The sequence below is a fragment of the Salvelinus alpinus genome, chromosome 2 (genome assembly GCF_045679555.1).
Source record: "Salvelinus alpinus chromosome 2, SLU_Salpinus.1, whole genome shotgun sequence".
Taxonomy (NCBI): domain Eukaryota; kingdom Metazoa; phylum Chordata; class Actinopteri; order Salmoniformes; family Salmonidae; genus Salvelinus; species Salvelinus alpinus.
Genome location: NC_092087.1, coordinates 47,931,044 through 47,946,508, shown reverse-complemented (window position 1 = coordinate 47,946,508; position 15,465 = coordinate 47,931,044). Strand labels below are relative to the sequence as shown.

General features: G+C 43.2%; 2 protein-coding genes across 3 annotated transcripts; one reads left to right on the top strand and one right to left on the bottom strand.

Annotated features, from left to right (window-relative positions):
- Positions 1 to 2,335: 2,335 nt before the first annotated feature.
- LOC139563435 (transmembrane protein 263-like) lies at positions 2,336 to 5,799 on the top strand. Its single transcript, XM_071382105.1, has 3 exons — positions 2,336 to 2,674; positions 3,470 to 3,554; positions 4,495 to 5,799. Exons 1-3 carry the CDS (start codon positions 2,666 to 2,668, stop codon positions 4,800 to 4,802), a joined length of 402 nt encoding a protein of 133 aa, XP_071238206.1. The 5' UTR covers positions 2,336 to 2,665; the 3' UTR covers positions 4,803 to 5,799.
- A 1,043-nt stretch (positions 5,800 to 6,842) lies between these two features.
- Positions 6,843 to 15,082, bottom strand: LOC139563412 (cryptochrome-1-like). 2 transcript variants are annotated; one of them, XM_071382064.1, is made up of 14 exons: positions 14,937 to 15,082; positions 13,644 to 13,816; positions 11,614 to 11,722; positions 11,314 to 11,456; positions 11,049 to 11,233; positions 10,782 to 10,879; positions 10,438 to 10,578; positions 9,835 to 10,146; positions 9,537 to 9,688; positions 9,144 to 9,346; positions 8,867 to 8,965; positions 8,645 to 8,728; positions 8,318 to 8,520; positions 6,843 to 8,039 (listed from the first exon to the last, which is right to left on the bottom strand). In XM_071382064.1, the coding sequence occupies exons 2-14, from the start codon at positions 13,799 to 13,801 to the stop codon at positions 7,995 to 7,997; spliced, it is 1,932 nt and encodes a 643-aa protein (XP_071238165.1). In that variant the 5' UTR covers positions 13,802 to 13,816; positions 14,937 to 15,082; the 3' UTR covers positions 6,843 to 7,994. The 2 variants fall into 2 exon arrangements, with proteins under 2 accessions (XP_071238165.1, XP_071238174.1); XM_071382073.1 differs by having other exon boundaries at positions 7,852 to 8,036; positions 14,937 to 15,074.
- Between the last annotated feature and the right edge of the window lie 383 nt (positions 15,083 to 15,465).

The following is a 15,465-nucleotide window of genomic DNA, read 5'->3' as shown; positions in this document are numbered from 1 at the left end:
ATGTGGTCGCATAAAAAACTGAGGGCGATTTTACTTTAATTCTGTTATCAAACGTTGCATCTGCACAGTTCTTCCAGTAAATGTGTTTTTGTGAAATTTGCGGTGCAAATTGTTCAAAGTAGTCATTGTGCATAGAGTTGTATGATTTGTTTAACTTTGAAAACAATGTTTTTTGTTCAGGAAATATCTTAAAGTGAAAAATCGGAGTCAGTTTTATTCCGTTAGTGTGGAATTCCCCTACTACATCCTGACCATCTGATGTGTCTAGGTAACAACTACCCCCTGCTCATGGTGAGCCACCAGGAGGTCAGCCAGAGGAACCTGGACCTGCAATGAACAAGAGAACACAACTCTGCTCACCAGAGGTACACACACACACACACACACACACACACACACACACACACACACACACACACACACACACACACACACACACACACACACACACACACACACACACACACACACACACACACACACACACACACACACACACTAAACAAGACAACGCAGCTAAACTCAAAAGAGGGAATACACACTGACTCACTCTCTCTGTGCCAGATGTAGCCGATGACCCCATGGAGATACGTCTGAAGAGGGATGGTGTGGTGGCAGACGAGGAACGTGGAGCCAAGAGGTTTAGCCCTGACACCAATGCAATAGGAGGTCATGTGACCGACACACCCCTAACCCCCCCTAAAAACAATGGCAAGAACCGTAAAAGCACAGACCAAGTTGGTAACAAACGCGACCCTTACCCCCAACAATCTGGACCAGGCCTCTGTCATCATCTCCCGCCCCCTCTCGAATAATTTATCAATGGCCTCCCCTTCCACCTTCAACATCTGATCTGATCTGAAAGCAGTGGTCAGCTTTTCCATGCAGAGTAGTCTTTTTCCCATCAGTGTTTTTGAATCATTGATGAAGGATTTTGAGGCTTATTCCCTGACCTGTCAATGTTTTTAATTGCTGTTTTATGATTTTGTTAAACTCTTGCGAATTCTATGTTTTTTCTTACTAGATTGCCTGTAGTTTTTCATGTTGTCTGTCTTTAATTGGGTAATGACTTGGTGCCGCCTATCTTGGCCAGGACGCTCTTGAAAAAGAGATTTCAAATCTCAATGGGCCCTTCCTGGTTAAATAAAGGTTAAATTAAAAATTAAAAATGTCTTCTGGACAATCTCTGGTAGGAAGCATCAACGAAGCATCAACTGTGACTGCTTTCTTCCAAGACCTGTTCTACTGTCGCTGCAAGCCTGGCGAAGAGAGGCAACATGCAGAGGAACCATGTCGGGTACAGAGGCTGGGAACTGACGACATGTTATCAGGGGAGATAAGAAGAGTCTCCTGTTGGAGTGGCCGTATGTATTCCCAAGCCTTTGCACAGAGACTCCATCCTTACAATCACAGAGTTGTCAGACAGTCCATTTCACTGTCAGTGTCCACACGCACAGTGTCTCTGACACTCAAGACCAGGAGTGAAATATTAGCTACATCATGGAAGAAGCTAGCAAAATAGCAATTATCATGATGGTGCATACACCGCCATTTCTTTGCACTTCATTGGTAGCCTTGTAGTCTTAGGTACAGAGACTGGGAAACAGACTTTTGCATTGAATTTCACATGCACCTGTTTTGCGGCATCTTGTTGTGGAAGGCTGGCTCTGAAGCCGAGGCGTAAACATTGCAGAACTGAAAACTCTTAAGACGACGACAGCAGACATGCTCATTCAACCGTCATACTTTATCTGCTCCACAGGCCACGGTAAGGCAGGACGTCAAGGGGCTTGAATCTAGGACGTGACAGAGAGAAGTAGGCTGCAGGTGTGACAGGCAGTACTCACATCTATTATTGGAAGAGCCACAGTTTTCTTCATTACAGCCTATATGGCATGTGACTCACTTCCTTCACAGGAGACCATTCAGCAGTGGAGAGATGTTTTTCTCTGGGCTGGCAGTGGTGCAGCTGTCTGTCTATTCAGAACAACCTTATCACCGTTGGCATGGCAACCAACACTCACTCTTATGTTGGTATGGTGTAACATGTTTTTTTGTATATCTTTAACATGAACAAATACTGAATAAATAAACCTTATAAATAACTAATATTTTGTGTTATTTGGGTGAATGAATGTATTACCAAAATATAAAATATGTACTGATCCTTGTGAATTAATCATACGTCATGATCTTTTTGACCATTATAGTCCAAAGGGCCACTCGAAATTCGGCAGCATTACATAACATGTTTTCCTTTAAGTGAATCCTGAAAAAATATGTATTCCGTCTGCCCCGTAGAACACATAAGACATGTAGCACTCATGAATAAAATAGAGAGAGCTGGAGCCTGTTTGAGGTGACGCAAGATCCGGAGAAAACGAGTGCAGTAGTTGAGGCGCCACGTCGGCAGAACCAACAAGATACATCCTATATTTTATAAGGAAAGTTTGAAACCGCGAAAGTACGATTTTACGTGCGTTAAAATACAGGACAACACGCTATTAAAGTATAGCTTTGAATAGAGGAGTTTGAACAAAAGTAAAAAGGCACCGGGGGCTGAAAATTGTAATAATATTTTCAGGAAACAAACGAGCGCACCAATTTTTCGTCTCAGGTGCGTAGCAGTCCCTTCTACAAGCGGGCATCAGAAATTACTGGAAACATGGTGAAGGTAAGGATATGTCTGTTCTTCTGTATCGATTTATGTATGTGCTTACGATAAGTAAAGTGATAGGCTACTGCATATCAATTGGGGTATGATAAAACCAATTGCGCACGAACGAAATACGAAATTGATTAGATCCGGACTGAGTGATGCACTGTGCTTCCTTTCAAGCAAACAGTAGGTTAAGGACATTTTTTAAATATTAAACTAAAGCTACAGCCCAAATTGTTGACGTGTGTGTGTGTGAAATTTCGCTAGCGTTATGATTTGAGTGTTTTCCCTGTGCAGCCTATGTAACCAGCTAATTGGAGCTTTCACAACAGGACGACTTTTTAAGACTCCTTTAAAAGCCTGTAGCCTTAGCTTTGTCATATTTTTGGTTGATTTAACAAAAGGGCATTTTAAATCAACACGAAGCAAACCATGATTGTCGTATGGTTTTGCAACAAGAGTAAGAACTTTGAACACCCAACAAGCACTGGTTTTGAACGTTGCTTGTGCTTGACGGGCTCCGTCAAAAATGTAACGTTTTGTGCAAGAAATCCCAGCGCATAACCTTACTAATAATATGCAGTTATTTAACCTACTTGTGCCTTTTGAGCACTGTTTCATGGCTGCTCAGAATTTGCACCGATTTTTCTATTCAGAAATACAGTTCTAAGTGTTAGATTATACTGTTTTGACTTTTCCAACAGGCTTATAGTGTTGATGGTTTAACAATTTGTAAGATACTACTTGTATGAACTTGCTTATTAAATTGCATGTATTCTAGCCTAATCAGTATTGTTTTTGTTCTGTAAGAACGTGAACGCCACCCCAGAGCCCCAGCCTGAAGGTTGTCTCGTGGAAGAAGAACCTGAGTTAACTGGAAGCGAGCCCACAGCAGGTAAATAACACAATCATCAACAGTGCGTTGAACAATATGTCTCTGCGCTGTAGCCATCTCTCTTGGTGGGCAATTAAAGCCCCCTTTGTCAAGGGACACTTGAACCATCTGGGATAAGGTGCAATTCAGGGTAAAGGGTTGTGTTGCTGTTTAACAAACTGTAGAGATGTATTAAGGGAGTATGTTTGTTTGTGATCAGGTGAGGTTGTAGCTCTCAAACTCAAGGTGGCATTCTGCCTTCAACCCTACAGTTTTCAGTCATTAGCTTCGTTCCCAAAGACCTCGTGTACTACAATCCTGAAGCTGTTTTTTTAACGTTTAGAAATGCCAATCATCGCTTGCAATATGGTTTTCGAAACCATATGGCCCTTATTTTTCATCAGAGTAAGAATCCTTCAACAACGAAAATATGCACACACTATAGCAGTTTTGCACATTGGTTTCATGTACCAAATAAAAAATTGAATGTTTCCATCGCCTCTTCAACTCTACCAATAGTTTGTCACAACTGTTGCGTTAAATAGCAAATGTGCTTACTCTGGATGATCATTCTCATACCATGCAATTTAAACTGCATGGTTTCTCCGAGTTGTAGTAGGAGGACCACACACCATGTCATCGTGTGCCTCAGTTTACTTCGATATGATGGTTATGTCGTACCAAAACTTTGTGTTCCATCACAGCTGTTGTGATTTTTATCTGGTATGACTTTACTCACGTAACTGGATGGGAATGTGGTTACTAAGTAGGATACCTCAATGTATTGACATGCCTTACTATTGTTTAATGATATGATTCATTGTGTGTAGGCCTCTTTCTCTGCTGATGGTCTGTTTCACAAACATGATGTGTGGTCCTCACTCTCTGGTCTTTCGCTATCTGTTATGTCCATCTTTCTAAAACTGTTTTGCGTGTGTTCTAAAACCCATCTCTCTCATAGATGAGGGGAAGGATGCAGGTAAGGAGCACCCCGAGGCCCAGCCGGGCATGATCTGGCGGGTCGGGGGTGGCCTGTTCCGTGCCAGTAAAACTGTGGTGGGTGCCACGGTAGGAGGAGTTGCCTGGCTCGGTGGGAAGAGTCTGGAGTACACTAAATCAGCAGTTACTTCAGTCCCCTCAATGAGCGTCAGCCTGGTGAAAGGGGTCGCCGGGGGCGTGTCATCGGTCGCCGGGGGCGTGTCATCAGTGGGTTCCACGGTAGCTGGCAAAGTTCCGTTCAGAGCCAAGACAAAGGACAAGGCAGAGTGAGGAGGAGATGATGACGATGATGGACACGCAACACAATGCATCGCCCCACCGACTGAGCCATAAGAGGAAGTGATGAGTTGAAGCTAGTCGCCATGTTTTCAAAGTGGATTGATTTCGTTAGTTTTTTTTCTTCGTTTGTACATCATTCACTAAGTTGTACCTGGGGAAACAACATGTTCAGTAGTGCCTTTTGTAGCCTCCCCCTTCTTTCCCTGTTCTTTTTTTTGTCATTTTTTAAAATCTGTGTTTTTGTTAGTGTTGAAGAGGGAGATTACTATTTATTCAGGCCAGAGGTCACAATTGTCCCCCTCGCCCTCTATTCCCCCCCCCCCCCCCCCCAAACACCATTTCACTGAGCAGTGTGTACAGGGGGTCTTCATCCAAACCTACATGGTCCCCTGAAGCCTTAAGACAATGTAAAGCAGTTATATAAGAAGGGAGAGAGATACAGGCATGCTAGGTTGGGTTCTTCTCTTCCACCATTTAAAGCCTGGTTTGTGGTTTATAATGTGCTGGAATTTTTGTATGAGTTTTTTTTTTGTGACCGCAAACCCAAACACAGAACATTAGCTTGTTTCGAAATGCTACAGTGAACCATGTGAAGATAGCTTTTTGGGTCTTCTGAAAAGAGTTTGATAGCATTTCCAAAATAAGAGTTGGAGGTGATGTGGTTCTGAGAGCCAATAGCCCTGTTTAGGTTGTTGTGGTAAAACGATATGATCACTTTATTCATGGTTATTCAGTAGATGCATATATGAAATGGAGACGTCATCAATTTTACACAAAATAAAATATCTATTTATTGATGGACTTGTTTCTCTACTGTCTGTCTTTGGTCCTTTTATAACGTTTCTATGGAAACTCAACATTTCAATGCAACAGTTTGGGTTTGTTTCTGTCTTCTGCCATAACTTGGCTGTTGCTGGTAGAGAATGCTGATATGACTGTCTGGCATGCTTGTACTTTCCAACATAATAAAGTCTCGTGGGAAGTTTGACATTGTGCCTCTGTCTCATTCACAATTTGGGATGTACCTTATAGTCTCAAGTCTATGCTACCGGGGTGTACTCACTAGGAAGCAAACGCATTGAAATGGTGAGGGACCTACCTGAATTTGTCCAATAAACTTGTTTTTGTTACAAAACGTTTAACCTTTGGAGTAAATGTTTTCCGTTGCGAAAGGTTTTGCAACTGTTAGTCTAAATGAGGCCTGGGGTGTACCCAGGAATTAAATGATGAAGCCAAATGAATAGTTGGAGATGGTACTAAATTTGAGAAGTCCATTGGGACTGCATTTCTTCAATGGCAACATACTCTGTTTGTGTAATGTCTTTGTTGCCATGTTGAAGGGCTCTTGGGTGTTGCTGATTCTCAAGGGTCTGAGTGTTTGGGTCAATATGGGGTCCTATTATTAGCCTTTGTACCAAACTGTTACTGCATTACATATCACTATGGACAACACAACAGGTGGACTATTCTACTGCTGAACCTAAGTGCTAGATTCAATCCGATCACCTGTTTACTGCTATGCATCTTCAAGGCAATGTTTCCGTGTTTAAACGCTGCATGTATCAATCGGAAATTACCGTTTGAATGTCAATCGTGCTGTTACGCAGATCTTCTGCCGTCCGTATTGAATCTAGGCCTTACTGGCAACCAGCCAGACAAGATATTGAATCCTCTTGACGTTCTTTTGTCTGCAATGGCGTACTTTGAAACTTCTCCATGTTCCAAAAAGATAAAGTACTTGTAAGTGTTAACTTTTGTCAAGTGTATTTAAATAAACTGCTGATAAATCAGTAAAACCTTGTAGCTTTCCTGCTCACATCCTTGGTGCCAGTCTGGAACCATCATGGTCTTGCTAAAAGGCAACCCATTCCAAACCGGTTCAACTCAGAAGCAGAAGAGGGCCCCAGCTAGCTTATTGTACTAACTTTCATGAATTATTACCAATATCGCTGAAATAATTAGCCTAATGAAATGTAACAAATTCATGAACAGAAATGAAATTGGATGATGAATCGCACGTTAAAATGTCAGTGTGTTTCAACTATTTAATTTCAGTTGAAATAGAATAGTTTACATAGCCAAGAGCAGAGATAGAGGTACATATACTATATCAATTAAGTTATTTAAAAATGTATATATGAAATTTAAAGCTAATATTTTTTTTTAAACCAGTAATGTACAGCCCCAGAAGGAAAACAAAAAACAATCTGTATAAAAAGCAGATTTATGAAAACAACCTACATGATACCAGCCAACATAAAATAGATTGACTTCCTGCTAGTTTTTGAAACTGAAGATTGACTTTCTGCTTGAAAGTTGACATTACATTTACATTTGACATTTTGGTCATTTGGCAGACGCTCTTATCCAGAGTGACTTATGGTTAGTGCATTACACTATGGAAGACAGTATTAAAGCAATGTCACAGTACTACATCTTTCAGAAGCTAGTGAATCTGGGAAGAACTCCCAATGGCAGTGTCCCCAGCAGAGGCAATGGTAGATGGAGCATAATACAGTAGGCCACTTGTTCACCACCAGCAGTAACACTGATCTTCCATCCAGGCAGTTCACATCCTCTACCCAGAATAACATTCTTCACCCTCCATTTTAGAAAAAATAAGAAACATGGTGGAAGAACAACACATGATGAACTGCTGAGGCTATTACATATACTTTCCCTACAGAGAGCAGGTGATTTGATCCTCAGGGTTAGAGGTCAAAGGTAAACCCTAAAGGTCATGGGTAGTCCAGACCTAAATATCAGGTATCCAGTGAAATGGTTTGTCTTCGGGCTATATGGCTATGTGTCACACACATACAGTAAGGCACAGTATGGGAAAATGTAATGTACAGTCCACAGTCTAACTGACATATTTACATAAATTACATCATAACATATTATAGACTGTATCTCATATTCAACCCAGGTGGGGTATTTAGGGTCATAATAAGCTCTCAAGATTAGATTACGATAAACCCAAACTGATTTGACCCTTTTGCCTAATTGAAATAGTACATCTTTGAGATCTCAAACCTAAGACGTCTCAGGGACTTTCATGTGACATCGCATACGGGAACAAAGAGAGTTTTCCCTTTTTATACAAAAAATAAAAATCTGTCTTTAAACATCTCTGTACAGTATATATCATACAAAATAATATCTATCTATGACGGCAGCAGCTTATGAAGACACAGCCATCCTCTCATCCTGTTGACCCGTACTCTTCTGAAACACAAACACAGAACAAAGAAAACATTGTAAAATATTATGACATCGTTTCACCATGTTTATAGTCTGACAAAGCAGGAGCTCTGATAAACTGATCATGTGGAGTCTATTTTACTATGCCCCTAAAAGTCTATATTTATGAACTCAGAAATATGAATATTTCAGACTATTTAATAGCTTATCGATCATGCTTTGTGACATCCCCCCAGGTACATAACATCGACTTTAGAAAACAGAATGTAAACACAAATATTGACCCCTGACCCCTGACTTACATGTCGGTGGTGTCGCTGCACCTTGAAGGCAGGGGCCGGAAAGTCGCTGCCCACTTCCTGTTCCGACTCCCGCCCCCTCTTCCCAGTCCCGCCCCGTGACAGATGACCTGGATAGTGAGGCACAGCAAACTCATGGGCACATCCTGTCCGACAGACTTGCTGATTGGACGATCCTGCCTGCTCTGTGTGCGCCATTCCACAGCCTGCAGTGACCAAGAGGCAAACAGAAATAGACCCATAAGAATGTCCTCCTCTACATAACACTGCAAGTGACTGTTGTGACCAGTCTGTGTCCAGTCGGATATGAAATACTGTGTCTAGACTTACTCTGAGTGTATGTTGGTCCAGGTCGTGGCCTCACTCCACTGAGTCCCGGCAGCTCCTCACCGATCACATTTACTCTACTACGGCCTGGAGAGAGGAGAAGAGAGGGAGAGGGGAGGTGAAGTGTGGGTTAGAGTGTGCTCACTTTGCAGTCGTGGTGTGATATTATTTGGGATAATGTATGAACGGTATCTAAGGAGGTTTAGGCAAATGAGCCTTGCTCACCATGATGGCCGTTGAGCCCGCTGTGTTTTCTACCAGTAGAGGGCGATGCCACCGCATTCAGATCCTCAGTGGGACTGGTCGGCACAGCTGCTAGTAAGCCTATTGGGAGAGAGACACAAGTTATAATGAATTACCAAGTGTGAGAAAGAGCGCGATAGAGACAGACAGAAAGAAAAAGAGAGAGAGCGAGAGAAAAAGAGAGTGGGCAGGTGATAGGAAGAGAGTGAAAAAGAAAAGCGAGAGAGTTCAATACAAAGTGAGGGAGAAAAATACTTACTGACTCCTCTGTATCTGGACAGCTGCTGGTACATTTGTCTCATCCTCTCTATGTTGAGTCGGCTGGCCTCTGCATGGTTCACCATGGGTTTGGGGTAGTCCACCCCGACCACACATTTGGCCGCCCGCTGCACCTCTATGGGGGCGTTCCAAGGGTCGTAGATGTACTTGTCTGGCATGTCTTTCAGGACAGGTAAGTAGCGTCTGCAAGCAGAGGGAGAAATTAAATCTCAGCACCTCGTCACAACTGCCAGAGCAGTTGGTTCAGCATAACATACAGACAGTGGTCAGACAGAACAGCCTTGCTAATGCATGACTTGATAAAGAAGATACTTGTGTGTGTGCATCTTGTGTGTGTGGGTGTTTGTGTGTGCGTGCATGTAGCTATACCAACCTAATGAAGTCTCCTTCGGGATCTATTTTTCGTCCGAAGCCCACGGGGCAGTAGCAGTGGAAGAACTGCTGGAAGAAGGAACTGCAGGAGTGACACAACCAGCTGCCTGCGTTCACACTCCAGTCTGCATCCAGCAGCAGCTCCTCAAACACCTGACAGACACACACAGAACAACAACACAGTCATTCACACATAACATGTATCTCTTCTGATTCTTCCCCCCTCCCTCCCTTCTCTCTACCTTCATTCCCTCTTCCCAGCCCTCTCTCCCTCCACACCACCCTCCATCTTTCTCTACCTTCATGCCCTCCTCCCAGCTGATCCACAGGTCTCCTCTGGTCAGGAAGCAGGCCACAGCGTGTCTGGCCAGGTGGTGGATCCAGCCTTCCTGCCTCAGCTGAGTCATGATGGCGTCGATCCAGGGGAAGCCCGTCTTGGCTTCGGCCCACTTGGCCAGCGCCTCGGCGTTGCGGTCCCAGGGGATGCGGATACAGATGGGGTTCCCGTCCATTTTGTCGAAGCGGGGGTTGTTAGTGGCAGCCGTGTAGAAGAACTCACGCCACAGCAGCTTGTCGTAGAGAGAGATGGGGGGACTGCCGTTCGTCTTCACCTGAGGGGAGAAGAGAGAGGAGAATGTAATCGTGAGGAAAATAGGAGCAATCTTATGTGAAAGTTCACTGTGACAAGTAAGAGTTGGTGTTAGGTTGGGACGGATGTGTGTTGGTGTTAGGTTGGGACGGATGTGTGTTGGTGTTAGGTTGGGACGGATGTGTGTTGGTGTTAGGTTGGGACGGATGTGTGTTGGTGTTAGGTTGGGACGGATGTGTGTTGGTGTTCGGTAGGGATGAATGTGTGTGTGATAGTATTTAGTAGGTGTAGTTATGTGTGTGAGGTACTGTACCTTCTTGTAGAGCTCTGCCAGTTTGCTGTAGAAAAGTCGACAGGACAGACATCCAAAGCGGAGGTAGGGGCTGAGACCTAGAGGACTGGGCAGCAGGGGGCTGGCGGTCTTCCTGGTACTCTCAAAATTCACCTGCCACGCCTGGAGAGAGAGAAAGGTGGTTTAATATATGATACATTGATGATATAATTGGACAGGAAAATCTGCAACGCTCGTTCACCATAAAAAAAAATCCCATCTATGATATAAAACATAATTACTAATGAGTCTCTGTGTGTGTGTATGTGTGTGTGTGTGTGTGTGTGTGTGCGTGCGTGCGTGCGTGCGCGTGCGTGGTTACGTACAGTGGAGAGGTCAGGTCCCAATTGTCTCTCTATCCTGGTGAGAGCTTCACTCTCTCCTCCTGGCCACACGGCTGGAGCTAAGCCCTCTGTATCAAAGCCTGGGGAGAGAAACACAGAGCATGTTTAGACACTTGAGGTAAATTATCTCGAAAACTCGTTTTTTCCGCTTTTAAGAACCATTCTAGACAGACTTGAAAGAATTGCGAAAACAATTGAATGTTCAACTCCATGAAGCAAGTATGGACACCCATTCCAATAGTGTCTTACCCAGCTCCTCCAATAGGGGTACTCCGTACTTGTCCCTGTGGTTGTCTGAGACAGGGGTGACACATCGACCCATGCTGGCCCGGGACAGAGCCTCTACTGGGGCATCGGGGGGCGGCATGGAGCCCACCAATGTCTGGAAATGCTTGAAGGTGAGAGGAGGATGACCCCCGTTGAGCTCTATGATCCTGCAGAGAGGAGAGTGTTTTCAGTTAGGGCTCTGTTCAATCCAAACCTCCAAGTGATGTCATCCGGGTGTCCCACTCACTTGTCCAGGTCGTAGAGAGTGTGTGAGGTCCTGCTGACAACCTCCACTCCAGCCTCTGTGGCCAGTTTCTTAATGGCTGCATCCCGCTCCTTACCGAACGGCTCAGAGTCACACTCAAACGTCAGCTGGGAGATGTTCCAGTCCTGAGAGGACAGGACACAGCAGACACACACTGGGGTTAAAACCATATATACTGATCGGCTTTGAAATGGTCAGCAAACACTGATACAGTAGGGTGAATATTTGCTGTCCCTGGGGGTGAGGGAGGCTGGGGGAGAGGGGAGGGAAAAGGGGTCTCACCTTAAAGAGTCGGGGGAAGATGTTGGCCGGCTGGCCTCGGATCACAAACAGACGGGAGTTGAGCTTCCGAAGGCTTGCGTCTAGATCTTCCAGACACTGCAGCAGGAACCTGAAACACAGGAGGGACGACGACCGTCACTACATGGCCATGCTGGAGAGGACACTGCTTCAGGGGCATTCTCAGAGCGCAAAGAGACTCATGTTTACTACTTAGACCTGACACCATGTTTGACTGAATAAAACCCTAATAAGTCCCACTAAATAATACATTATAAGTAAATGAATAAGAACATGTTTGTTGGATCAGGATATAAATACATAAACTCTAAATCCCTTTCTAAGAAGCAGACCGACGCCCTTTGACCACATGTCCATCATTTATGTTATGATGGTATGCAATGATCATATTATAATTGCTCCATCACCGCATGTTTCACGATGCAGGTTTCAACAACTAGTCTTTCACACAAACTTTCTGAAGCTCACATTTGCCTTTTCGCATTTACGACACCCTTTCCAGCATTTATGCAGTAAATCATGTCATTGGGGCACAGATTCAGTCCTCACCGTTGCATATGTCATATTTGGCATGAAACTGTGCCGTGGCTGAGTTAGCAGGATCACAGCATAGCATCCCAGGTGACTGAATGACTGACTGAACGTAGTCACCAGAAAATGCTGTGATCCTTCTGCTAAGCGTAAGAACAGCCCCCTGAGAGAAGAGCAGCAGGTGATACATGGTGTGTTTGTCTGGTGTTTGAGTAAACACCTGAACACCTTTGAAGACAACGATAAACACACCGCCTGTGGAGAGAGGCCAGATAAGCCGATAGTCCTGCTATCTGTCTGCTGCTTCACACTAGCAATTTTCCAGATCAAATAACAAAGAAAGTATAGGTGTTACCATTGAAACTGTGGTTAATCCAGCTGCGGATCTGAGGGCCACTGCCACCTCCTGCTGCTTGAGCAGTTAAGAGATCAAGCTAGGCCGCTCTGCCACTGCATAGCCTGCTGGAAAGTAGGTCATCCCAATAGCAACCACTTACTCAGGAAATGTAACTCTCTCTTGGCACACTAAACCGGCTCCCTGCCTGAACGACGCCATTTTACAGGCCTCGGCTCTGCGCTCTTGAGTCTTTGAAAGACGCCAGAAAGAATGCCCCAGAGAGGATTTATTAAATTGTACAGAAAGTGAAAAGAACATTTGTCTGGCCGAGGCAACGGTAAGTACTTGGAGGGAAATATTTATATTACACTATTAATGCTCTCTTAACTGTCACCGGAAAAGAGAAGCTGTTGCTTTTGCCTGCTATTCATCCCATTAGTATTCCTCCGCTAACTTAAAATGACCACGGAATAAGCACCACTTCACTATTTCACATGCTCGCCATCAATCAATGTTTCAAAGAGAATAGCCTAGTAGATACCCAAAAGAATAGTCAAACATAGGATCCACAAACTTTCAGAACCTACCATAATAGCTACATACAGAAGTCACTACTTTTATCTTGAAAGCAGACATAATTACAATATAGGCCTACTGCTGCAATCCTTACTCTGCTGGGCCCAAACAACTACCTGATGATGTCAGGGTCCAGGCTTTCCGCTGGCACATCTGATCACTCCATACTACCATCCTCTTTAGCAAGGCCAGATATTGGCAACTGTGTGACGGGAGCCGTTCTGAGAAGCACCACAAAACTAGAACCACTAGAACAGCTGGGTCTGGGACAATTCAGTGTCATTGATTTTCAATAAAGATTTGTACAAAATCTTGAATTGGACTTTCAATTCACTTCTTGAATTCAAATGGAACAGAGTTCAACCCAACCTACCTCACTCACTCTGTAATAACACTGTAATAACACTGTAATAACACTGTAATAACACTGTAATAACCATTGAATTGTATTTATGGTAATAACACATAAGCATTCCGAGCATGGACAATTCATTTAAATCTACTGGGACAATAGAAGCGTATTGACTGGTTGGTTGATGGATGAATAGTTACGGTTGTTGTTCCTCACCTCCACCGGTTGACCCCCAGGTTGGAGGAGCCAGCGAACCAGGGGTCTAGGAAGTAGACACAGCGCACCGTGTCTGAATCACGCACAGCCTCCAGCAGGGCCGGGTTGTCATGGAGACGCAGTCCCTTCCGGAACCAGTGGATGGAGTTCTTGGCCATGTTCAAAAACAGGGCCTGGAAAAAAGACAGGAAATGTTAAATGTTTAGAAGCACAGTATGTACTTTAGGGAATGGGTCACAATAAAAATGTTTTTAAAGAGTTAAAGACTCTAAAAAGATTTAACAGGGAACTGATTATTAAATACACTGGAAGTTAGAAGCATAATATTAATATTACACAATTTAAAAATTCATTGTTCATAATGTAATGGTTATTGGAATGAAATTGTACATTTGCATGTTCAGTTGGAAAATTACTTTTGTTAGAAACAATGTACAAAAAAAGTATAAAATGGATTATCGTATTTCTGTTACAGACTATATGATGTATAGAGTCAAAAGGGACTAACACAGTACAACTAGCCTAAACCAAGCAAAGCACTGCTTCAAATCTCACGTCTCCAATTAGTCTGACTTATTAAAACTCATTATTTGCGTTTTTCTAACAAGAAAATAACGATCTCGTCTAAAGCAATTTGCGGACAAATCAGAAAAATACAATAATGCACGAAAGCAATAGAAATAAATATTGCCATTATATTTTTTTATCAACTTGCAAAAAAACACAATACCCTCAGTCTCCCAACTTTTGAACGAAGTTATGTCACACTCAGATAGTACAGCTTGTGGCTTGCAAATTTATGACACAGTGTAGGTGATTTGGTCACCGTAACATCAGAAATGTTAGACCACAAGCATCATCAACATAATATACATTGCATAACTGCACACACATTGTTCAGAAAGCTCAGACACACACACATAGACATACAAATGTTATACCGTATCAATGGTCAGACAACTTCGTGTTTTGATAACTTGGAATTATTAGGTTATATATGCATCTTTGCCAATTGTAGTTACTGACAGCCTTGTTCTGTACAATGGTCTCTACCTACATAGTAGTAGTATACTCTAAATACCCCAATTAATAAATAAATAAAAATATATATATATGCTCACACCATTCAAACCAATGAGGGTTGTGAATTGTAAATCCAATTATCTCAGAATAATTCTAGGTCACGATTTGCCAATGCACAGCCTCAGAATCAGGTCAGTGACATGCACCTTATGTCAGGATAATACATGTGCATGGAAGATAGACCTACATTCTGATAAGTAATAAGCTTACCTGTAATGTGTTGTCAAGGATGTGTCTCTTATGTCATTACCGTTGACAGGATCGTTTAATTCCACGGGTGGTCTCTCAAAGTGGGAATCAAACAGTCGAGGTTTTCTTGTTGGGTACAGTTAGTTCTCCCAGTGCAAGAACAAGACGACAGTTGCATAACTGTTCTAGCTACTGCGCATGGCCAATGTTCCAGAACAACACGTGATATAGAAATATAAATGAATAAATATGATGTCTGTTTCAAAGCACAGTGACTTTACTGGCTAGTTACAAAGTTCTAGGCTCCCAGCAACACGCCCCAACAAGCAATAAAGAAGCGACCTAGAAATCCAATTGGTTGACGCAGTAGGCCTTTACTCACGTTTCTGCTGCATGGAACGATCGGGAGTACTTTTTTGAGATGCATCCAGCTGCAGCCTCGCAGACTAGCCTGTTACTAAAACTAGCCTGTCACTAAAACCAATACTATCTACTGGCAGTGGTTAATCTCTACCACATACACGTGAATGTATTTTCTTTCCTAGATTCC

Bases quoted from the DNA above. Each gene is read 5' to 3' on its own strand.
- LOC139563435 (XM_071382105.1), top strand. The intron at 3,555-4,494 runs GTAAATAACACA...TCTCTCTCATAG, and splicing joins TGGAAGCGAGCCCACAGCAG to ATGAGGGGAAGGATGCAGGT.
- LOC139563412 (XM_071382064.1), bottom strand. From the start codon at position 13,801: ATGGCCAAGAACTCCATCCACTGGTTCCGGAAGGGACTGCGTCTCCAT. The intron at 11,234-11,313 runs GTGAGTGGGACA...TCCTCTCTGCAG, and splicing joins ACTCTCTACGACCTGGACAA to GATCATAGAGCTCAACGGGG. The intron at 9,347-9,536 runs GTTGGTATAGCT...CTCTGCTTGCAG, and splicing joins CCCGAAGGAGACTTCATTAG to ACGCTACTTACCTGTCCTGA.